Here is a 25,306-nt window from a genome sequence, read left to right as displayed (position 1 = left end):
TCTTTTCTCTAGAGACTGACCCCACAGAGGCATGGCTGGAAGTGAAGCAGCAAGCGCTTTGCAGAAAGGAATTTACTGAGGCTCTATGAGTAAGGCCAGAGAGCCAGAGCCTTTCATTGACTGTGCTCATTTTAAGTGGCCCATTTTCCTTTCCTGACTTAAACTGAGTCCTACAAAATGAATGGGCCAGGACTAGGGAATGTGGGAAAGTGACTTCATATTTAATCACCAGCCAACTGGCAAATTTCAAATATTACCCTATGAATACCAGACCTACCAAGAGTAAATAATGAATGCACAGTCATAGAAGCAATTTACTGTTTGTAGATAAATGTTAATAAAATCTTAACATCAAAGGTATCATCATAATTATTTCCAATAACAATTACAAACACTAAAATCATAATTTAAGAATTCAGATCCTATATCTGTTCAATTTCAGCATCTAATCACTAAGATATAATGCTAGAATCCAAAATGTAGAAAATGTCACACCTTGAATCTGGAGGGTGCTGAGGGCCTACATTTTTTCTCTGAAAAGGAACTTCAGGCATCACAGGATGGTGGGTAGAAGGCACGGCCTGTGCTGGGACTAATTTTTCTGGAACCTTAATAGCTCCTACCACCACCACTTCACTACCATCCAAGGCCCCTATTGTGAAACATCTGGCTCTGTGTATTGGCGCCTCAAAGTGGCTCTTTTCAGGCTTGTTTTCCTTTTCACATCCATTCCTTCTGACTCCAGATGTAGATTCAGTCTCTGTTTCAAACTGTGTCCTGGTTCTCATGCCCAACCCTCTTGGATGCAGTGATTCTCCCTTGTTCCATGTCCCACTCAAAGTTCCTCACTGTAGAGCAGACCACGGCCACAGCCCCCACCTACCCTTACATGAAAACAGGGTGTTGAATTCCTACTCTGGCAGCAACTATAGGAGCCTAGGAGTGTATGAGATGACCCTGGTCTTCTTAGCACCCACATGGGAATTAGTTAACCATCCAACTCTGATAATACTTCCATGTACATCATCCAATCTCTTCAACGATCCTGTGAGGGAGGACAGAGGCACTGTCACCCCTCCTGCAGATGACCAAACAGGTGCAGAGAGGGAACTCTCTGACTTAATGATCCTGAGGACAGCACTTTACATTAGCCTATGGCCTATGGACTTATTTTAAGCTCTCAGTTACCCAACTCTGGAATATATCTATATGTCTGTATCACTGTTCCTAGTCACAAGGTCAGTTTCTCTCCAGTTCCAAAAATAATTGATAACATTTAGTCTTGGAAAAAATGTATTTTTCTTTCTCCCAAATCATGTCAATCACTATACTATCACTACTGTATCATATGATATATTCTTATTACAGTTTGTTTGAAATACTACCTTTATAAAATCAATATACCTTTTCTTTACTATGAGAACTATTTAAAGATATTAATAAAATGAAGCATTAGGCAATTAAAATGAAATAGTAGAAACTAAATAGTTGTACATGGTGCATTCTTCACCAACTTTTGTAACTTTTATTAAGCTTAGTGGAATTTTCAAACACATTCTGTTAAGAATGATGATCTTATAGCAATTATAAGAAATAAAAAATAAAAACAAAAAAAGGTATCTTATTGAAATTACATGCTTAATTGACCTCCCTGGGAACTCAGTAACAACTATTAGATTGTTAAGTGTTTAAAAATTATAATATGAGGTCAGCTGCCACACTTATTAATTCACAACTGGAATACCTATGATGTTAGTGAGCTGACTCAGAAATAACCCTGTTTAAAATGTCAAAAAGGCCAAATTTCCAAATATGGACAACACTAGGTTCTTTGTTTGTTTGTTTTTTTTGGTTATGAAATGTAAAGCTATGAAACATCTTGCATTAAAAGTATACTTCATTTTAGTTTTATAAAATTTGCTTAGATTCCATATCAATGAAATTTAATCTATATAATCTCAGAGATTACAGATCAGTTTAAAAACTGATACAAATATTTAAAGAACAGAAATAACAAATCTAGAAACACCCATAATTAAAGTATTTTGATTCTGTTGTATACTTATTGTTCATTAAGAAGCATTTTCTTGAGAGTAATATTTGAGAGATATAAACTGAGCACTGCTGTGTACAGAACAATGAACAAGAAATATGAGGGAGGACCCAAAAACACCTGGATTTTATTTATAAAAAATTGTGTATTTATTCTCACATGTTTAAACTTTAGCCACCTTCAAAGTACTCTGCATTTGATGCAATACACCTATTGAAATGTTTTTCCACTGCTCAAAACAGTGAAAAATTCATTTTTGTTTCATGTCTTCCACATTAGCAAAATGTTTCCCTTTGAGGACTTTTTTTATCCAGGGAAACAAAAAAAAAAAGTCACTTGGGGTGAGATCGAGTAAATAGGAATGGCAGGGCATGCTGGTCATGCTGTTTTTGGTCAAAAGCTGCTGAACACTCAGTGTGGTGTGGGCAGTTGTGCTCATAAATCACCCATTGTGAACTGGGCAAACATGTTGAAAGAGTCTTCAAAAAAATTCACTGATGCAGAATGCAGCCTCTCACAGCGACACCAGCTGGTGCACTGATACAGAATGGGTTCCTAGAACACTCACCTAGTGGGAGAAGCCTGTACTATAAGGGCTCACCCTCCAGAAGATAATTCCACTGTGGGTTTTTTGGGGGGTCCTTCCCCTTGTAGTTTCCCCACCATTAAAGAACATACGACCTGAAGAATATCTTCAATCAAAATTCAGAAAGAGAATGTGATATAGGAACATTGAGAAAATTCAGATTCATTTGACTCAGATGGGTACTGGGTGTGAGTTAAAAGGACTGAACAGGTGGGAAAAGGCAAAGACATAAAGAGCAAAATGACAAGAGCATAGAAAAAAGGACAAACTGGTCAGTTTGGGAGACTAGAAGTAGCCCCATATGACTGTAGTAAATGAAGACAAAAGAGACTCAGAGGAACAAAACTCGAGAGAAAGGAACTTTATCAGTAGGTGATGGAAAACCAACGAAGCATTCTGGGTAGTAATTACTGTGCAAGTGAAAAAGAGGCAGGAGAGGCACTGACAGGAATGCCAACTTGGAAGGCTAGTGTTAAACTGTGTCCTGTGGCCCTGCAAACTCTGCAGAGGTCGGGCACAGGGAGCCCTAGGGAAGACCCAGGTGGCAGTATGCAGGGGACGAAGCTTCCAGGTTCTGAGTCGACCAAGAAATTTTATTTTTCTTTGTTTTACATGTAGGGGCTACTAGTAACATTTGGTTTGAAAACAGGTACAGGCTAACAATTTTTTGAATTAAAACCACCAATGAGGATCAAGTGTTTTACTAACAGATTAGTGATCTGAGGCTCAGAGAAGTCATAAGTGAACACTGATGAGAATAATTTCAGTACAGTGACTGTGGCCAAAGGCACCATGTAGCAATAAGTCGAAGAATAACAGGTTAAAAAAATGACAGCTTAGCAGCAGGGGCAACACAGTAAAAGAAAGTATTTTGAGATGTGACAGATAGAGAAAGATTTAAATTGTATAATACTCCCTATAATAATTCCCTATAACAGTGAATTTGTTGCTTAGGATGTGTGTGTCTCCTATAACAGAAAATCCCAAATCCACTAATAGAATAAGGCTAAGCAAAGAAGAAAGTTATTTAAAATGCTGAAGGTTTAGTTAACTTGACTGTTCAATGATACAAAGAATACACATACATCTTTCCCCTCTGTCATCCTTGGCATATAAGCTTTGACCTCGACCTAGCTCTGTTCATAGAGACAAAATGGCTATCACAGTTCAGCCTCACCTCCTTGTGAAAGTACCCAGAATTTGAAAGGGAACTTTTCCTTCTGTTTGTCTTTTTCTATAAGAAAGAAAACCTTTTCAAAGCGAGAAACTTCATTCATATCTTATGGTCAGAAGTGCATCAATTGGCTGTGCCTGAACCAATCATTAACATAGAGGGGGGTGGGGGCTCATGGTAGTTTGATTCTAACTGTGATTCACTAACTGTGTGATTCACTCCATGGGCTAGGGAATAGAGTCTACCTCACCTGAACTACATAGCATGAAAGAAGGTAGGTATGTAGACAAAAATAGATTATTCTGTTAGGAAAGAGGAGGAAATGGCTATTGGTTAGGTGGCCCACAGGCCTGCAAATAAGCTTAATAACCACTGTTTGATGCTGCTGTTGATGATTATATCATTAGTAGAATATCCTCAACCCACTTCTCTATTATGAGAAGTGTGCCTACACTTTCTTTTTTTTAAAAGTGTATTTATTTATTTGAAGAGAGAGGGGAAGAGAGGGAGATAGAGAGGGAAACATCCATGTGTGGTTGCCTCTTGAGCGGCCCCTACTGGGGACCTGTCCTGTAACCCAGGCATGTGCCCTGACTGGGAATTGAACTGGCAACCCTTTGATTTGCGGGCCAGCACTCAATCCACTGAGCCACACCAGCCAGGGTATTATACTTTCTAATATTCACTTTTACCATTTATGGGAAGAAAGAGAACTAATGATTGTCTAGGAAAAGTACACAAAACAAAAGCTTCTATTTCGAGGTATTCATTGAAAGAAGCTGTTGTGAAACAACACCTGCTTAAAGTACAGGATTTTCAAAGGTTCTATCTTCAAACTCTTTTACCCAATTTTCCTTTTGTATATTAGTCAATGAAGAATAGTCATTAAGCTTTTTGTGTACAACTGAGACTATAGGGATCTGCACACAATGATAGAAAATGCTATTGTCAAAGGTCTGAAACAGGAATACGACTGAAAACTACTATACAATTGGGTAAAATGCAAAGGTAATTACAATGGAAGAAAAACACTCTGAACACCAAGTTCACCTTTATCCAGTGATATCTTTGTTCACATCACTCTTGCTTTTGTCCTACATTAGACAGTTAATAGCTCTTAGACTTTAACCAAAGAAAGGGGAAATTCTCAATTACTAGATAACAGTAATAGTTACAAACTTTCTACTTATTAGGAAATTAGATTATTTCATTTCATTCTAAAATGTAAGAAAAATTAATAGCACAATTTAATAACTTGTTTTCTTTTGAGTCAAATTAGTCTAATTTACTTGAGAAAAAACACATCATGATGAGAACTTCACTTATGAGAGTGGTAGAGGGGCCCAGAAACTGCCATTTTATAAATATGTAATTCTTAGAAGGGTTTGTGAGGAGGAGAAACAATGTGTGATCAGGAAAGGAAATCAGTGTAAAGAAGCCCAGGTTCTGGAACCTCCTGAAGGCTTGAATAATGGGAAATGTTGTCACACATTAAGCTGGTTGGCATCACTCTGCAATAGTCAAGATCACTGATAATGTTGAGCCTGCTTAGCATCAGCATCAGGAGTTTATATCATGTGCTTATTTGTTTACTTTCAGCAAAAAAAGAAAGAAAAGCTTTGGCCATGAGGGGCTGAAAAGAAAAGAGCTGAGACAAGAAGGCATTTTTCAAAATTCCTATTAATTTAAAATGCATACCCCTCAAAGTATGGATAAACTTCAGGAGGTATAGATAAATACTGAGGTATAAATATATTGATGAAGCTGCTAATTTCTTTCTGGTCTCACAACTAGACCAAAAATTCCCAACAAAAAATTATTGATTTTAGTGGTTTAAGCCAGATGAAATTATCCAGTGAAATTCAATATTTCCCCATCTAGCTAATGACAGTCAAAAGAGGCATCAAATGAATGACAGCAGGGAAGTAAATTTGACTGAGCAAGTTTGGAAAAACACTTAAGTGTGTGTTCTGTGGAGACTATTCCAGAGAAGTGGTTCAGGCCATTTTGCTGAGCAGAGCTGCCCAAACCTGTATTTCCTACAAAGGGCTGGTATTATATAAACTATATTATATTAAGTAAACCACATTCATCAATTACTAGAATAATGTATATATGTACACAGATTACAGTGCGCCAAATATAATATGTCAGAGATTAGACTGTGTTAGATTCAAATAGTGGTATGATTCAGTTCTGCCCAGTGAATTTATGTCAATTTAGAGACCTTTACCGTCTCAGGTTCAGGCTCACTTAATTTTGTTAGAGAACTTTAGAGCAAAGACTACAAATTTCATCAAGCAGTGTGCTGGTCAGCTGCTAAGTCACGTCAGATGCTTTTACTCTTTTTCAAAGTAGCAATTCAGAGTATATTCTTTCAGCAAGTCTGCTTACATAAAGACTTTTTAAAAATCTAACAATCTGTTAAAATAGTTAATCAACAGACCTGACTCAAGGAAGTACAAAAATAATAATAAAATCACATTTCTCCTTTTTATAGTATAAATTGCTAGTTATTTGGGGAGAATAGTTGAAATGGCTCTTTTAAAAATTGTGAGGCAAAGAAAATGGGAGAGAATTGGAGAAAAAAAGAGTAGAGGGTAGAACAGGATTGTGCCATTATTTACACAGCTAAGACAAAATGTCATGGAGGATGAGAAGATAAAGTGAAGTTCTGTCTCTAGCTTTAATAATAATAATATTATAAAGCAACCATCAATGTTATATATCAATTTAATTATAAAATTAAATAAAAATATTTTTAGCTCAAAGAATGTTTAAAGCCCATCAGACAAGAAGGTGTGGGCTGTGGCTGCTGTCCTGGGGAGTCATGAATGTGGCCCCCTTCCGTGCTCACTGTGTACTTAAATGGGCATCCAAGATATCAGTGGAAGGGGTGCCACGAGGCTGTGTGTGATTAACCACCAAATGTGTGATACAAATAGTAAGTGCAATAGAATTTAGAAGGTGTAGCAATCACTTAGGCCTGAAAATTGTAAGAAATTTTTATTGAGAGGGTGGGATTCAAATCCCACTCTTGTTCTCCAGTCCTTCCTCACCCTCAACCCCCCTTCTATTCAAATAATTGCCCCACTGAGTAATTACAGTGAATTTTCCTTCATTCTAAATCATTTGGCTTTCTTCCCTTTACTATTTTGCTTACCACCCAGTAGTCCTTCTTTCTCTTTTATCTCATAAGTTATATCCTCCCTTCCTGAAACTCACAGCTCCGCTTGATTCACTTCCTCTCCCTCTTCTGAATCATTGTGCTAATTCATCTTTTTTCGCATCCTTCTTGAAACTATCTTCTTCAATGGTCTCTTTTTAAGGGTCCATTCTTTTCTATTCCTATTCCTATTCTATATCCTATAAACATGCTAAGGCCGTCCTATGCCATGAAAAGTTCCTTTGACCTGCACCTCTCTTGTCCCCTGGCTGCCAGCACTCTGGGATACAGGGCTGGGAGCTTCACTGTTGAGCATGTAGATTCCCACTTAAGCCCCAATTTTCATATGACATCTTTGCTCTGAGTTATTCCAAGCATTCCTCAAGGTTCTATCAAAACTTTCCTTTATTCTCACACAATAGTCCTTTCTTGTCAAAATCAACTTCCAAGTCTACAGGTATTATTTCTATTTGGAATGCCAAACCTGTATCGTTAGCATTGATCCCCACTGCAAGAAGCTTCAGGCTGCATTTTCAACTGAGCAGTGCACACAACTGCATAGAGATGATTTTCAGGCTTCTCTATCCCTAAATCACTGTTCTCACACTTGCCTATACTTTTGGACACCAAGGTCACTGTCCTCCATTTTCAAAACTGCTCCTTATCAAAATGTGTCCAACCTCAATTAATGGTAACGCTATTCACCTAACTGTTCAGGTTCCATTCCTCTGAGTCATCATTAACTCTTCCCCCAGTCCCCCACTCCCTAGATAACAAATCCCAATATATCTTCTTCTATAATATTGCTCCTTTTTCTCTCTCTATTATCACAGCCACTGCTTTACTTTTGCTGCCTTTAGTAATTGTACTCGTTTCCAAATTCATTGTCAGTTCCTCCTCTCTCATCCTATTTTTGCCATCTGCTTTCTATGGCCACATCTAATCATTAAAAACGCTCATGGCACACTTGTAAAACAAACTCTTTGGCTGATATACAGAGCTCTCCAGCATATAGCTCAAAGCTTTTCAGACTTTATTTTCCACCATATCCTTACCTTTCCCATAAACACATGTTTCTCATAGTTCCCCTTTTCCATCCTTCTATGTCATTTCCTCCACCTGGGATGCTGTCCCTCTCATATCTTCCTGTGAACAATTTATTAGAGACTTCCACAAAATCCATCTACTCTTGGGGGTGGGAGAAGCTTTCCCAGACTCCATCAGATTGAAATAATGTCTCCTCCCCTAATATCCCTATCTCTTAAGTGCCATATTATAATATTTATCACACAGTCTCCCTCAATTTAGAATTATGTATGTATATAGCTGTCTCCCCTCCTGGGCAGTGAGCAAGGAGAGTTACAGTATTCTCTCCAGAGCTATGAAATCACGATGTAGTTGTATATTCAATATTTGTTGCTTTTAAGATAGATAAGACCAGTATAGATAGAGAGAATGGGAAAAGCCCTGTGCAAAAGCTAAGAGAAAAGAAAGGGAAAATGAATTTGGAAGATGAGGAATTAACTAGATCATTTAGGAAAAGAAACAGTGACATGAATCTTGACTAGGCCGGTGGAGTCAATGACAGAGAGAGGAGTTTGGCCTATACTCTGTCAAGTAAAGTTTTTAAACAGACCCTGAGTTTGCCTGAGTGTCACGCATGTGTTTGGAGCCCAAGTTTTTCCATCAGTAAAGTGAAAATGATGACAGGAGCTATGACTGCTAGTATTATTGAGAAGAATGAATGAGACAATCCAGGCACAAAGCTTGACACAAACTTAGACCATAGTAAGCCTGGTCTAAATGCTAACCTCATCAATAGAGTATGTTATAAACATACACACACACACAACATACAAAGGGTCATACAATAATATCTAACATGACCAAAAAGAGTGGGGAAAGTTTTTTCTGGCTTTGATACCAGAGGGAGAGAAAGAAAAGAATAAGAGAGAGATATGAAAGCACTAATGTTCATGAAACAGATTTGGACAGTTAGCTTCACTGGACATGTATTTCCTTCTTTTATCTTTCTCACTCTGATCCTTCTTCTTTTTTTTTTTTTTTTTACTTCTTTCCTTTCCTTTGTCTTACACTCTTGCTTTAGGGTTCTTTTTTTACCTCTCCCCTTTCTTATTCAGCAAAATCTATGGCCTTGCTTAGCCCCATGGTGGGCAACACTAAACGAGTGTTAGCTTCTGAAGGACAAGTAAGTACAGTTGACCCTCAAACAACTTGGGGTGTGTTTCCCATCCCCTCAGTCAAAAATCTATGTATACCTTTTGTCTCCCCCAAACCTTAACTAGAAATAGTCTACTGTTGACCAGAAGCCTTACTAATAACATAGACAATTAACATACATTTTGTATATTATATTCACTACCTACTGTATCTTTACAGTGAAGTAAGCTAGAGAAAATAAACTGTTATTAAGAAAACCATAAGGAAGAGAAAACACATTTATAGAACTAAACGTATTTATTGAAAAAATCAGCATGTAAATGAGCCTGCACAGTTCATACACACATAGTCCAAGGATTGGCTGTATAACAAGGAGACGCCACCACCCCAACCCCATGCAAAAAGGCCTGGAAACTGCAGTGAGATGGGTCCCTGTGCTCTGGCTCAGCAGGACCGCCAATCTAGTTAATGTTTCCTGAGAAATATCAACCTTCATTTAGGCGCAGTAGGAGGTAACCCTGGGAATGTTCTGTGAGTCCTGGTGTCAAAGAGCACCGCAGTACATTAAAAATATCTCCATCTCTGTTACCATCTGAACCACATAAATGGCTACATTCCAACTAAAAAGGAAAAAGCAGAATGTGGACATCTCAATGCTTTTTGACCTCACTGGATGGGAGAGATACTGTGGGCGTAAGAACAGTTAAACAAGCATTTGGAGCATGCAGCGTATCGAGCGCAGTTGTGTGTACATTCGAAAGCTGCTGTTTTATAAGAGGTCCTCGGTGACTTGATAAACACGAGAGCCAGAGCAAAGTAATCCCTTTAGCAGGGCTCTGTCTAACTCAGCCCACTCCCCTGCCAGAAACAACACATTCCAGAGAAAAAGTGTAAATCACACAGTGAGGTAATTGTTTCACGCTTTCAAAAATTTACTTATTAAATTCAGTCTTTTTCAGAAGCAAGTCTGTATCTGGCCTTCCATTTTGTGCTTAAACACTTACAGATATTTTTTTTAAATGTTGACCTCCACTGTATATTAAAAGTCCCTCTAATGTGTTTACTGTATATTACCTTTAATATAGATCAGGCTAAGTTACAAAATGTGAGTTCTAATAAAAGAGGACTGCTTTCCATAAAATGTAACTTTGCATCCAAAACCATGCAACTTTGCAACTCTAGGTAGTATAGATTCAGAGGTTAGGCACTCTTTGACTAAATAAGGAAAAAAATAGACTACATATCTACTAAGGTCAATTCCCTGTGTTGATTAGAGACACCAAAGAATTTCACTCCCAGATTCTTGCTAAGCCAAATATGTCTACCCACCCTCAAGGCCACCAGCAATGGAAGAATTGTGTGAAAATTCAAGGTAAGCTATGACCTTATAAATCATGTGGACCATGATAGGGCTGACCATTAAGTGTCCTTTGACCTAGTAATATTTTTATCATTGCAATCATTTTTTGGTCACCTAATTAGAGTGGCAGACTATTAAAACAATTCCTTGTCTTGGATTCATCCATACATCTGATAATATGCAAATTTAAGTGTCTCAAGGAGAGTAGAGAAACTATTTTTCATTCCATTCCATCACAAATTTAGTAACCACAACTGATCTTCAGAGAAATAACTCACTTTTGTTTCTGTCTTTCAAAACCACTTTTGAAGAAAAGCTGCCCTTCTGATAACAAAAAAAAAAGGACTACTGAAGAATCCACAGTTGAAGAAAGGGCTCTCCCTAGGTACTGCATATCAGGACTAAGCTCGTACAGTTCAGCGGGAAGGGCCTGGCTCAGAAACTGCCTTTCAGAAAGAGCTCTGTACAGAAGAGGCAGAATCGGTAATGCTTTTACTACTCATTTGCTTGCATCAAGAACCCCATTCCATTTCAATCTGCCAACATCCTAATTAAGATGATCTGAATCTTAGGTGATCTATTATTCTAGATCTAAGATAGCCCACTCTACATTAGACAAGATGTTACATTGTGTGCTTACACTGAGATGATAAGACCACTGGGCAGAAAAGCATGTCTTCCCTCATGTCTGGCCCAGCACTGGGCTGAGCTCTCTGTCACCACTCGATAAATAATGCCCAGACCTTTGCCTGTTGTCTTTCTACTGTGTTAGGCATAATTTAATCTTATTGTATCACTTCTGGTTCCTTTGACAACATATACTTGTGCTTTCTTTTTTTTAACATGAGGAGAATAAAGTATCTCAAGTAGTTTTTTACACATATATGTATCAATGTATGGGAGACCAGCAACACAAATATAAGTCCCATGCATTACCTTAATGCTGTTTCTGAATATCCTATATTAAGGAACATGCTAATTACATTAGCTTTTGAGCCAATGAAGAAAAGAATGCAGAGACAATGCTTTGTCTCACCAAAGCCTTGGAAGAATCAGAATCAAGTTCCATAATATCCAGCTGTACTATTATCCCAGGGACACTATATAATAAAACTTCATCTGAAAGGTACTCTGCAAATCAGCATCTTTCTCTCTCTCAAAGAAAATTACCCCTCACTCTTCAGCATAAAAAACTGGGTTATGGCTTGGGTGCCTGGTAAACAAAGAAACAAAAATGCACGTTAACACTAGACTTGCCCTCCCTGACATCGCAAGAAAGGCCAAGTGGTCGGCCACACCCAAGTCAGAGGCATGCAGGCATTCCTTGTCAGCCAACATCCAGAACTGCCGTTTGTAGGGCTGAGCAAACATGTTTAAGGAATGTCCTTAAGCTCTCTTTTGTACTGCTGGTGAACAGATAACATTGATGACCTTCAGAGTCTGATGTCCATTTCCAAAGGGATGAGAACTTCAATCTAAGAACCTCAAAGAAGGCAGATTAAAAAAAATAAAAAAGCACAACCCTAGAGCTCAAACCAGCTAACCCTCTGTCTCCTTTCACTGAGGAAATGAAGATGTTGACTAGAACCCGGGCTAAGTCACTCTTCTAGTAGCTGTAAAGTTTTCTGAATTCACAATATAATGTTTGAATATTCTTGCTTTTAGAAATGTATCTGTCTCTTTAAAGAGGGCGAGGGCACCACTGTTGTGTGCTTCCAGTGATGTCACATGGGGAAGTCCCAGCCTTGATCCTAAGGTGTCTGGAATGATGACGCACTGTACAGGTGAAAGTAAAGCTCTGAAGGAGCAGAACATTATAAAGAAGGCAATGTGCAAAATTTAAGAAAGCTTCTTGCTTTCAGGATTTTAGGGTCTTGCCTTGAAGGTCAAAAAAAGGACGTAGCCTTTGTTAGGAGTTAAATATTTACTGAGTTTTGAAATCCCTCCATCTATACATATTCAAAATTTAACATAATGACAACCTAGTTTAAGGTAATAAATTTTCACCAATCTAAAAGAAAATGTGTAACTACAGTATATTTTCAGTTCTTAGATGTGAGTGCTGAAGCTCTATTTCTAGAATTGGTGGATTCTGTTCTCTATTTCCATGTATAAAAGATCTCACAGTGCCGGGGAAACACTTTTTTAAAAAATAAAATACAACAAATAAGGTATGCTGCCGAGTCCTGGGGGAGAAGTTCCCAGGAAATTCTTTGAATTTCCTCCTGTCTTCCTTCTTTACAAGATTTCTAAGACCAAGTCCTTTTCTTCAGTCCCTCAAACAAGGTAAAAAAGAAAAATACCCCCTAGATATATTCCTCAGATTTTCTATTATGCTTCTCAAGTTCCCAGTAGCTTCTGAAGTAACCCTAAGAAGAATTCTAGAGTTATTTTCTATTGTGCTTTAATTTGAGTGCCCCTTTTAGGTTGAAGATGAAATAGATGATCATAACTGCCATGCTTGGAGGTGCATTTCCTGGTGCAGCTCGTACAGGACCTGTGCAAGGTCAGTCGTGGAGGCAGGACTGCTGTGATAGACACCAAGTCAAATCCAGCTTTGAGTCTTGGAGAAGTTCAGGGTAACCCATTTTGGTTTGCTCTATTTTAGTGGAATATGGCAAGAAAAATTTCTGTTTATACAGTATGTGTTAGATATAGTCTGTATAGTGATCTCACTCTGGCTTGGCTAGTGTCAGTCAGAGACATAGGAGGAATCGCTCAAATCACTGATCATTAAGGGCACTTTTTGTCCCATTGTAAGCCTTGGTGTAGATTGTGGCAAGCCAGACTAAACATCATCCACAGGATCCCAGGTTTCAGGCAAAACACATTTTTACATGTCCAGATCTTTTATTTGCTCTTCTCACTGACCATTATGTTCATTCTGGCAAAAATAACTCCCTACCCACCCCACTACCATTTAAAACATCAACTGTACTTACTGTTAATGTTTCCTTGATGTCCCCAAATCAGGTTGCTATATCCTTCTCTGCATACTCATAGACCTTTGTACCTATCTCTATTGGAGCATTTATTAGGTCATATTATAATTATTTGCCTGTTGTCTCCACAACTAGAATGTGAAGCCTTGTACATTTACCTCGGACTTACTACGTGTCGGGCACTGTTCTAAGCCCTTTGGAAACATCAGCTCCTTAATCTACATTGCAAGCCTTTGAGGTAGATATTAGCATTGCTTCCGTTTTACAAATGGGGAACCTGAGGCACAGAGAATCGAGTCACTTTCCCACAAACACATAGCTAGTAAGTGTCAGGGGTTGGACTCAGCAGTCTGACTTCAGAGTCTGAGCTTCTCCTATTATTCTTTGTGTTTGCCTAAGGGACTAAGGGAAGTAGTTCATAAAAATTAAACAAATAAAAAGAATGATCATTCTGATTTTTCCATAGTTTCTTAAACTTAAACTTAGAAATACATTTTCTTTGTCATAAAATTGATTTCACCTTCTCCCTCAACTCTGAATGAGTTCGTTTGTGCAGAGAAAATTCAGCCCAATCTGGGGAAGAAAAAACTGGCTGGGAGGTGGAAGGCCTGGGCTTTTGCTGGCTCTGCCACATTAAATCTTAAATTCCCAGCACCTCCTTCAGGTCGCACACCTGCAGATACCTAAAAAATGGCTCCTCATAGCTGCTTCTAGATGTACTGTGTACACAGTGGGTGAGGAAATGCTTTGGACTGGAAATGCTATTACCGTGGTTTTTGGACTATGATGCACTTTCCGCCCACCCCTCCTCCAAATTTGGGAGGGATAATGTTTGTTAATGCTGCTGTTGAGTTATGTTTACATTTACATTGGTGAAATATTATGTTATTTATGTTATTAAATATTTTACCACATTTTTTGCTTCAAATTTTTTCCCCTATTTTCCTCCTCTAAAGCCTGGGTGCGTCTCATGGTTCGAAAAATACGGTAATAGGAAAACCACAAGTTAGTCTTTGTAACCTGACGTGATTCAAGGAAGATATTTTCACAATGGGGACAATTCAAACAGAGGTTTTTCCTTGCTGTTGTTTGTCTAGCACCCAAATCATTAGGAATTGGATGTATTTATTTTTCCTCTTAATATTTAAATTCTCATCTCTTTCATGCTATGTGAAAATCCAGGTGGTGGGAGAATAATGTGCCCATGAAGGAAAAGGTCTTCTCAGATCCTGTGACAGCGGCTTCCTGGGAGCTCGTGGAATGCAGATGCTGGGCCTCCACCCAGGAGGCTCTGAGGCATCTGAGGCAGGACATGGGCAGGGAGCCCTCTTTCTGAGAAATGCTGATATTGTGTCTCTTTCCATAACACATACTTTCTCCTCATTGGGTTATTGTCTTTATTCCATCTCAGTACCTCACTGCAACATCACCTGATTTCAAAGTGTCAGATCCAAATCGGCCCTGGTGAGCAGAGCTGCTCATTTTCAACATAGGCCTTTTATTAATTTAGATGATTGCACCATCTCCACAGTTCCACTTTGGCACCTCCCCACTGCACCCCCTCCAAGCTCCAGACCACAGTCAGAAAGGTTTCTTCACTGCAAATCAATGATGTCATTTCCTGCCAAAGCCCTTCCCCTTGGCTGACCTTGCATGGTCCTCCCTCTCTCCAGTGACACTGGCCTGCACATGTAGACTGCTGCTTCCTGGAAGAAGCCTCCTTCATGTCCTCATCCAAATCACTTCCCCCAGCCCAACTTCTGGTCGCTCCCTTTTCTTTCACAGCACAGCACAGTCTATAAAGGCATGACTATTAGATTTAAGTCTGTCTCCTCACTTCACCACAAGCTCCATGAGGCTAATTGCCCATCACCACACCCTGCGCTAAGCAGTGCCAGCAAGAGGCAGTGCTCCAGGTGGTGAGGAAAATGGGTTCTGGAGCCAAAGGGTTCCCATTCAAATCCTAGCTCTGCTACTTAGTACCTGTGTGATCTTAGGCAAGTTACTTAACTTCTCTGGGTCTCTAGTTTCTCCACTGGGGATTATGAAAGTACTATCTTACAGGTTTGTTGTGAGAATTAAATAAAGAATACACAGAAGTGCTGTAGAACAGTGGCTGGCATGCAGAATGCATCCAATACAGGATAGCTTTTAAAAAGTAAGCACTCGGCATATTTTTGTTTAATAAGTAAAACACCACTGAGTTGGGTGTCCTTTCCCATCACCACTGCCACAGTCAAAGTATCATGTCCAGTCAACTCCTCCCTGAAGTCAACTCCTTGAAAGAGCTCTGCTTCTGCCCTGAGAGGTCTGCTGACCATGCTCTCCACCCCATGTTATTAGTTCCAGCTTTAGTCCTCTCATCGTCACTTCCTAAAGCTATGTGCTCATGTGCTAAGCCACCTGTTTCCTTCCTCCAAGTATTTCCTGAAACGTGGCCTCCTCCATGGAACCTTCTTTAAGTGGAACCAAGCTCAACATTCTGTCCCCTGTTTCCAACAAACAAGTTAAAGGTTGTTGTTTGAGGTTCCAAAGCTATAAACTATGTGAGCATTTCCCTGGACAATGGCCTCACCACTGCAGGGCAGTTGCGTTTCTCCTGTGCCTACACTGAAGGATGTGAGTCCGGCGGGGAAAGGGTTTGTTTAACTTGCTGTGCACACATTTAGCACAAGGCCAACCCACATGGATGCTGAATAACTGTGACCTGATGATGATTTAATTAATTGCTTTGTCCATGCCAGAAATAAAACCCTGAACTCGTAAATCTGTTTCTCCCATGTTACAATATGTTCTGATGCTGTGTCTATTATGAGAGTGGTTTTCTGCATTTACTCTCACCAAAAAAATACAAGAGAAGAGAGAAATTACAAGAAAATATCAAATTACTAGTTATTTTCCACATCTTAAGTCTAAAGATACCTTTAGAACACTGTATCAAAAGGTACCTCATTTAAAGTTTAACCACATATGCTTTAAGGGTTATTTCATAAATCTAAAATGGAAAAGCAAAACATGTCAATACTCATTTTTAAAGTACTTGTCGTATTCGGCGCATGTGCCATTATGGAGAACTTACACTCAGAGCAAAAAGATTTGTTGCAAAGCATATGACCTTCTTCCCACTACAATGACCATCCCCTAATTAGGCAATGCATCTGATAGTCATTAACAGGAATGAGATAATGAATCACTTTCTCTCTTCTTTGTTAATTTGCTGTAACCAAGCGGCTAATGGATGTCAGAGCTGAGTGATTGCACTGATTATAGTGATTTATAGTTGCAACAAAACAATTTAAAATCATTCTGATTATTCATGTTTAAGATGCTTTATGTTTTGTTTACTAAATGTTTTATGTCCCTCTTTCTCCTAGTGCTAAAGTATTGTCCCCCTCCTACCCTGTCACTTTTCACAAAAAGACCTGTTCCTAGAAAAACTGAACCATTGTAGGCTTTTTTTATTGTTTCAAGCTAAGCCATTTAAATTTGTGGTAGATAGATAGATGATAGATAGATAGATAGATAAAGTTTACTCACTAGAAAACAAAAGCCTTGGGGGTACAAAGAAAACTTCAGTGGTACCTAGTTCAAAAAAAAAGACAGGAGTAAGAGGAAATAAGGCAAACTTCAAGCCACGTACCTTGGGGCTTCGAGTCCCTTCCTCATCCTCCGCAGACACATCAGTAGCCAGGATCTCGGCTTTGATGGTGTCCAGAGCTCGGAGAATCCAGCTGTGCTGCCGTTTGATTTGCCTCTGCAGCTCCTTCCATTGACTTGCGATCATCCGCAGCATGTCCTTTAGTCCTTCTCCAGAAAAAGGGCAAAGCACAAGTTACAGCCTTGACTGCATCTGTGCCATTATTATTTAGTAGATCAGATGGTTATTTCAAACAATAAAAATAATTGTAAATGACCATTACCATCACCTGCCATATTAGCATTTTCACTCAAAATAGACACTGGGAATTTTTGACTTGACATAAAGCATAAGGACACAAAATTGGTATAACCACATAGATTAATGGCTGGAAATTAACTTGGATTCAGTATATTGACTAAAAAAATGCATGTGGGACAAAAATCATAATATGTAAAAATTATTAACTGAAGGTGCACATTCCAAATAAAAGTTCCTATGTGTATCTGTGTGGAGACTTAAAAATGATCAGAAAGATGTATGGAGCTAGGTAAAGTTAATCTGATGAGAAATATGGTAAATGAGCCATAATTAAGACAGCAGTCTTTAGCATTAGCACATCCGATTAATGCTGCTCTTTTCTTATTTAGCTGTGTAAGCTCAAAGCCAGAGCCAAATTGTAATTCATCCTGTCTTATGGTCTTTTACTACCGGGATAACTATAACCAAATGACAAAACTATTTTTTATTTATAATCTGTTCCTCATAAATACATTAAAACTGGGGTAAAAACTGGTATAAGGCCAAAACTCTGCTAGTACAATGACCAGCAAAAAACATGCACAGTGTTCACGTGTGTGAAGTGGCAGGGAAATAATCGGATCTTTCTAGAATGCCAGCCCTCTATCTGTAATATCTATAAGTACCCTAACGCATATGCATTATAACTATATGAACAATTCTCAGTCATTATCTTAATGTTATTTCCAGAGCACCTACATCAAAAAGCATGTCAATGTGAAGTTTTCAGGAATGTGATTTCAATTGAAACTCTGGTGAACAGCAAGCCCCAAATAAAATGAGCAGACCATTTGGAGGCAGTATTTCATCTTATAAGTATCACGGCATTGTATGCAGTATATGAAACATTTATAAATCTTGAAGGTCAATCTGATAATGTAAATATTAATAATACATAAGGAGGTGAATATATGCAGTAATTTACAGCAACGCTTCTTCATTCTTAATAGTCTGGAGACATAAAGATTTGCAATATTTCAGGAGGATTTACCTGCTTTGTGAGATGCAATAAGCTCAAGAAGCTGGTGTCCTTCCTCCTCCACAGCTTCCTTGAGAGCACAATGACTGTCTACATTCAACTTGAAACTCTGCAAGGAAAAATATGAGCATCAAATCCTGGCGAGGCAGTTTACATAAAATATCCATACAAAATTACTTGCTACTTTTTATCAAGAACTGCAGAGTCCAATTTACTCAATAGACAAACTAATTTGCAGTACTAAAAGCTATTGATATTTGGGATATGGGCTCAAAATGTTTCCATTAGATTAGCAGAGTACATCTGTTTGGAAGCAGCTGACAAATCTAGAAGTTCATTAGGTTTTTATGAAAAGTCACATCCCGTAGGCTATATCAAGAGTAGCAGTAGTCTATAAAATACACTGAATTTCTACCAGCACATATGAGCTCTTTTCCTTACTTTTTAAAAATGATAGTGATAGCACTATTTATAAACCATAAAAAATTGGCAGCATAAATTATATTAGCCTTCTGTGCACATATATAAATCCATTAATATAGTAGATATTCAGCTCTATTTTTCAGATACCATGCAAACCATAGAATATCAAGATGGATTTAGGTGATATATTGAGGAATCAAACACATTTCAAATCTTTGATTTTAAAATTTTATTTCTTACAATGTGCCATTGCTTTATAAATGAATAAATCAAGCATATCAGGGGCATTTTTCATTCATTATAGTCATCCAAAAAACAAAACCTGCTGTCATGGCTGATGTTTCTTTCAGAAGCCTTCCTTAATGCCTTGCATGGAGTTAATTAACCCCCCCCGTTACCTCTGCTCTTTATACATGCTTCTGTTGTAGAACATCTCATATTGTCTTCTGTTTTACTCCTATACTTGGCTACCAACTTGAAAGAACAGCCAGTTTCACATTTATCTCCAACTCATGTCACATGTAAACTGTTTGACAAGTGTTTGCAGGGACAGTGGCCATCTGTTGAACTGTATCAGTAGCACTCTCTGAAGGTGAAGGTTTCCATTTCAATATTTCAAGAAATGCGTATGGTTTTCCAAATATTTTTTCATATCTGAAATGTGTTATAAGGTTTTCCAACCACAAGACAGAGGTGTGATTGAGAGTGATCATAGTAACCAATCTATTCAACCAACGGTTAGGCTTCAGGATAAAAATCCATTCCTTCACTTGACTAACTGGAAACAGTATGAATTCTGAAATTGTACATGCCAAATTTTGGCTTCTCTGTCATAGGGCTCCAAAATATACAACATATTTTGCTCTCACTAAACCCACTGAGCCATAGTATTAAGAATCTTTGTCTGGCCAGGGTGGAGGGGTAGGTAGAAACCCTTTGCTTCCTCCTACAACCAAAAGGAGGATAACAACCAATCTAAAATCAATAAACAACCAAAAGCACCAGAAAATCAAACTGCATGGAACTCCAACAACCAAGGAATTAAAGAAAAAATTATCCAGGACTAGACCGGTAAGGCAGCAGACTGGGCTGGCGAGGCTGCTGGCTGTGCAGATGGGACTGACTTAGGGGGAAACTGAGACTCAGAGTTGACAGTGGACTACAGCAGTTGCCATGGTGGGAGAAACCCCCAGTCTCACACAAGAGTCTGTTGGAAAGTGCACTACAGATGAGCAGGTGAGCTGCACTGTTCCCTGTCTGGCCCCTCCCCCACAGGTAGCACTGAAGCACAGCAAAGAGGGTTGCCCTGCCCAGGTGAATACCCAAGACCCTGCACCCCTACAACTTACCAGGTGCACCAAGACAAAGAAATATGGCCCAAATGAAAGAACAGAGCAAAACCTCAGAAAGTGATGAGGAAATAGCCAACCTATCTGATGGAGAATTTAAAGCCCTGGCAATCAAGATGCTCACAGATCTGATTGACCTTGGTCAAAAAATGAAAAAACAAATGAAGGATACCCAAAGTTAAATAAAGCAGAATGTTCAGGGAACTAACAGTGACAGGAAAGAAACTAGGAGTCAAAGCAATGATTTGGAATAAAAGGAAAAAATGAACATCCAACTGGAACAGTATGAAGAAACAAGAATTCCAAAAAGTGAAGAGTCTTAGAAACCTTTGGGACAACATGAAATGTTCCAATATCCAAATTATAGGGGTGCCAGAAGGAGAAGAGAAATACCAAGAAATTAAAAACTTATTTGAACAAATAATGAAGGAAAACTTCCCCAATCTGGCAAAGGAAATAGACTTCCAGGAAGCCCAGAAAGCTCACAGAGTCCCAAAGAAGTTGGACCCAAGGAGGAACACACCAAGGCACAACATCATAATTACATTAGCCAAGATTAAAGATAAGAAGAGAATCTTAAAAGCAGCAAGAGAAAAGGAGACAGTAACCCACAAAGGAGTTCCCATAACACTATCAGCTGATTTCTCAAGAGAAACCTTAAAGACAAGAAAGGGCTGGAAAGAAGTACTCAAAGTCATGAAAGGCAATAACCTATGTCCAAGATTACTCTATCCAGCAAAGCTATTATTTAGGATGGAAGGGCAGATAAAGTGCTTCTCAGATAAGGTCATGTAAAAGGAGTTCATCATCACCAAGCCCTTATTATATGAAATGTTAAAGGAACTTATCTAAAAAAAGGAAAATAAAAAATATGAACAGTAAAATGACAACAAACTCACAACTGTCAACAAATGAACCTAAAAGAAAAGAAAAACAATGAAAACAAAAACTAAGCAAACAACCAGAACAGGAACAGAATCAGAGAAATGGACATCATGAGGAGGGATTTCAGTGGGGAGGGGGAAGGGAGAGGTAGGGGGGAAAGGGTACAGAGAAGAAGAAGCATAATTGGTAGGCATAAAATAGACGGGGACAGATAAAAATGGTATAGGATACAGAGGACTCAAAGAACTTATATGTACAACTTCTGGCCAAGATGGAGGCATAGGTAGACACACTGTACCTCCTTGCAAAACCAAGATAGGGACAACAACAATTTAGAAACAGAATAACAACCAGAACTGATAGAAAAATTGAACTGTAGTCAGACAACCAAGGAGTTAAAATAGACACGTTCATCCAGACCAGTAGGAGAGGTGGAGTCGGGCAGCCGGGCAGAGAAGGATCGCAGAACAAAGAGCGTTTGGATGAGCATAAGGCATCCTGGGTGCACAGGATGGCAGCAGGTGGACCCAGTGAGGTGGCAATTGTGAAGCCGGGCACTGCACACAAGGCGGCTGGCTGACCAGGTGGTCCCAGGGTCCCAGGGTCTCAGTGCTGGGAAATAGAGCCTCAGGGCACTGATTGGAAACACCTGTTGGGTTTGAGGTGCAGGGAGAGACTCCCAACCTCACAGGAGAGGTCATTAGAAAGACCCACTGGATGCACAGCCCACCCACACGGGAATTAGCACCAGAAAGGCCCAGTTTGCTTGTGAGAAGTGGCGGAAGGGACTGAAGTCTGAGGGAGAGCGGAGCAAGCACCATTGTTCCCTCTCGGACCCCGCCCCCACATACAGCGTCACAAACCAGAGACTGGGTTGACCCACCCTGGTGAACACCTAAGGCTCCACCCCTCAGTATAACAGGTGTGACAAGACAAAAATAAATGGTTCAAACAGAAGAACAAATGAAAGCCCCAGAATCAATACTTTTAAGCAACCGAAGGATAGCCAACCTATCAGATGCACGGATCAAAACACTGGTAATCAAGATGCTCACAGAATTGGTTAAAATTAGATGAAAAAATGAGGGCTACAATAAGTGAAATGAAGAAAAATGCACAGGGAACCAGTAGTGATGGAAAGAAAGCTGGGTCTCACATCAATGGAGTGGACCAGAAGGAAGAAAACAACATACAATCCAAAATGAATGAAGAAATAAGAATTCAAAAAAAATGAGGAGAGGCTTAGGAACCTCCAGAACATCTTGAAATGTTGCAACATCTGAATTATAGGGGTACCAGAAGGAGAAGAGGAAGAGCAACAGGTGGAAAACTTATTTGAACAAATAATAAAGGAGAACTCCCCCATTCTGGTAAAGGAAATAGACTTCCAGGAAGTCCAGGAAGCTCAGAGAGTCCCAAAGAATTTGGATCCAAGGAGGAACACACCAAGGCACATCATAATTACATTACCCAAGATTAAAATGAAGGAGAGAATCCTAGAAGCAGCAAGAGATAAGGAGGCAGTAACCTACAAAGGAGTTCCCATCAGACTGTCAGCTGATTTCTCAAAAGACCTTACAGGCAAGAATGGGCTGGAAAGAAGTCTTCCAAGTCATGAAAGGCAAGGACCTACATCCAAGAATACTCTATCCAGCAAAACTTTCATTTAGAATGGAAGGGGAAATAAAGTGCTTCTCAGATAAGGTCAAATTAAAGGAGTTCATCATCACCAAGCCCTTATTTTATGAAATGTTAAAGGGACTTATCTTAGAAAAAGAAGATAAAAAATATGTATAGTAAAATGACAGAAAACTCACAATTATTAACAACCACACTTAAAACAAAAACACAAACTAAGCAAACAACTAGAACAGGAACAAAACCACAGAAATGGAGATTACATGGAGGGTTAGCAACAGGGGAGTGGGAGGCAGATGGAGGGGGAAAAGGTACAGAGAATAAGTAGCATAGATGGTAGGTAGAAAATAGACAGGGGGAGGGCAAGAATAGTATGGGAAATGTAGAAGCTAAAGAACTTATGACACATGGACATGAACTAAAGGGGGGTAATGTGAGTGGGAGAGGGTGTCCAGGGTGGAGGGGAATGAAGGGGGGTGGTAATGGGATAACTGTAATAGCATAATCAAGAAAATATATTTTAATAAAAAGAACTTATACATACAACCCATGGACATGAGCTAAGGAATGGGGGGGAGCTGGAGGGCTGGGGGGACAGGGTGGAGGGGGGACAAAGGCAGGAAAACTATAATAGCATAATCAATAAAAAGTACTAAAAAAAGAATTTTTCAAGAAGTTTGAGATGATACAATCACAGTTAAAATTCAATTTGGATTAAAAAAGAAGTTAAAGAACCATAAATTGTGAAATCTGGTATTTCTCATTCACTCATTTATTTATAAACCATGTATTGTGCCTAATCTTGACACTGTGTCAGGTAATAGCAATTGAGGACATATATAGCATCGCCTCTGACACCAAACAGCATCTGCATGTGCTACCAGGAGAAGGAAGTACACCCTTAGTCATCTTGGATGTGCAGTGGTAAGTCTGGGCTCTGCTTTTCTTAGTGGACAAAGGCGATCTTTTTAAAGCTTGGAAGGAAAAGCAGAGCATCAAAAGTCAAAAGAAGCTACAAATGAAGGAGAGCTTTGAAAAATAAGAATTTTGACTGAAAAAAAAACTGATTCCAAAATTCACCTGACTAGAGGCGTAGGAAATAGCTAAGTTTCAGGCAAATATGACAGAAAGAGAGAGCATTAGGTTTCCCCAAGGGTTGTTCACTATTTCTTGTATTTTCCTCTTTCAGTTACAGGTATTTGGTTGAAGAAAATAAAATATGGCCAAGTATGGGGAGCCTGATGCTTCTGGCCAATCAATCCATACAACATAATATCTATGAAAAATTAAATATCTACTTTTGTATAGCCAAAACATGGCTGCACCTACTTTTTGTCACTGCAGTGGAAATCTTCAACTCTGAAGTAATGCCATGCATAAGGAGGTGCCTGTGTGTTTCAGGGAAAAGGAAAACACTTGAGATCAACCCTACAGTGCAGTGATCTTCAACCTCTGTCATCTCGGGGCACACATAAACTAATTACTAAAGTCCTGTGGTACATACAAAATATATATTTGTTGCTGATTTGACAAAAAATAGGTACAACTTTGATTCATTCACAAGAGACAGCTATCTATCATTGTGCTAGTGGTTGTCATTTTGTGATCTGACAATCTAAGGGAAAAGAGGTCAATGCCCCTGACTGAACAGACAGGTACTGCATGTTTTAAAAAGTCTTGCAGCATACCAGTGTGCCATGGCTGTGGTGCTATGGAAAATCACTGCTATGGTGCCAAAATTCAGAAAGAAACCTATTTTGGATGTTTCCTCATAACTGTAAATTTAGCCTAGTGCTCTCTTTGATCTGTTTACTTACAACAGATCTGTGCTGAATGGAGGGTAACCATGAGCTTCCAAAGAGATGCATCAGGCTATGTTTCAGAGCAGAACAGAGCCTGAGGGTACCTGTGAGTAGGCTGGATAATTTGACAAAATTGAAACCAAGAGTATAGAATTGATGCAGGTGGATCTGGTTCTGCCTTAGGATGATATGACAGCATTTGATTAGGAAATTGGAAATGATTAGGTATTTATTATTAGGAAAAAGATAAGCTGATAAGCTTGATGCTGTAGAAAAGAACCCTTTAATATAATTATTGTCCAAATGGTACAATATTGCTTGATTTTTGGGTGCACTCATTAACCATTAATGATACCAACTAAGGTATTCACAATGGGCCTCTGAGAAGGCAGCCAAGCAGACACATTAACAAAATTGTCAATGAAATTCCTGGTTGCTAGAGCATTCTGTAATAAGCTCTCCCCATTCTACTTCTACCTCTTCCCTAGGGAAGGAACTTAGACAAAAAGGTTTTCTTTTTATTTTCCTTGAACTTGATACTTGGAAATATTTCCATTCTTGTGCTAACATTTCCTCAACAATGCCTTATAGCATGCAGTCCCTCTGAAACACCCATGGCACTTCCTGAATTCAGGCCAGTTTCTGGAGATTTAGTTTACAGCAACGACACTGCCATGGACAGGAACCACAGGCCTACGTCACTGATGATGTGGAATTCCATAAACATGCATAAGCTGTTGGACACCACAGCTCTTTTAGTGTCTTTAAGGTAGCATGTGAGTAAACGTTTAGAAGAGAATAACTTAGGAATGGAAAATACCGTGACTGAGA

At 39.0% G+C, this 25,306-nt stretch overlaps 1 protein-coding gene across 5 annotated transcripts in view; it reads right to left on the bottom strand.

Annotated features, from left to right (window-relative positions):
* The window catches only part of AKAP6 (A-kinase anchoring protein 6), a 480,213-nt gene that overhangs the window by 207,560 nt on the left and 247,347 nt on the right, over nucleotides 1-25,306 (bottom strand). For 4 of the 5 annotated variants that reach the window (XM_045841111.1, XM_045841112.1, XM_045841110.1 and 1 more), the window contains exons 6-7: nucleotides 18,391-18,487; nucleotides 17,103-17,269 (exon numbers count right to left, since the gene is read on the bottom strand). In XM_045841111.1, coding sequence (XP_045697067.1) covers nucleotides 17,103-17,269; nucleotides 18,391-18,487 — 264 coding nt within the window. The remainder of the gene's footprint in view (nucleotides 1-17,102; nucleotides 17,270-18,390; nucleotides 18,488-25,306) is intronic. The other variant, XM_045841114.1, reaches the window with a different exon arrangement.

Source organism: Phyllostomus hastatus, unplaced genomic scaffold (assembly GCF_019186645.2).
Source record: "Phyllostomus hastatus isolate PE091 unplaced genomic scaffold, TTU_PhHast_1.1 phas_contig_348, whole genome shotgun sequence".
Taxonomy (NCBI): domain Eukaryota; kingdom Metazoa; phylum Chordata; class Mammalia; order Chiroptera; family Phyllostomidae; genus Phyllostomus; species Phyllostomus hastatus.
This window is presented reverse-complemented; position numbering and strand designations above follow the sequence as displayed.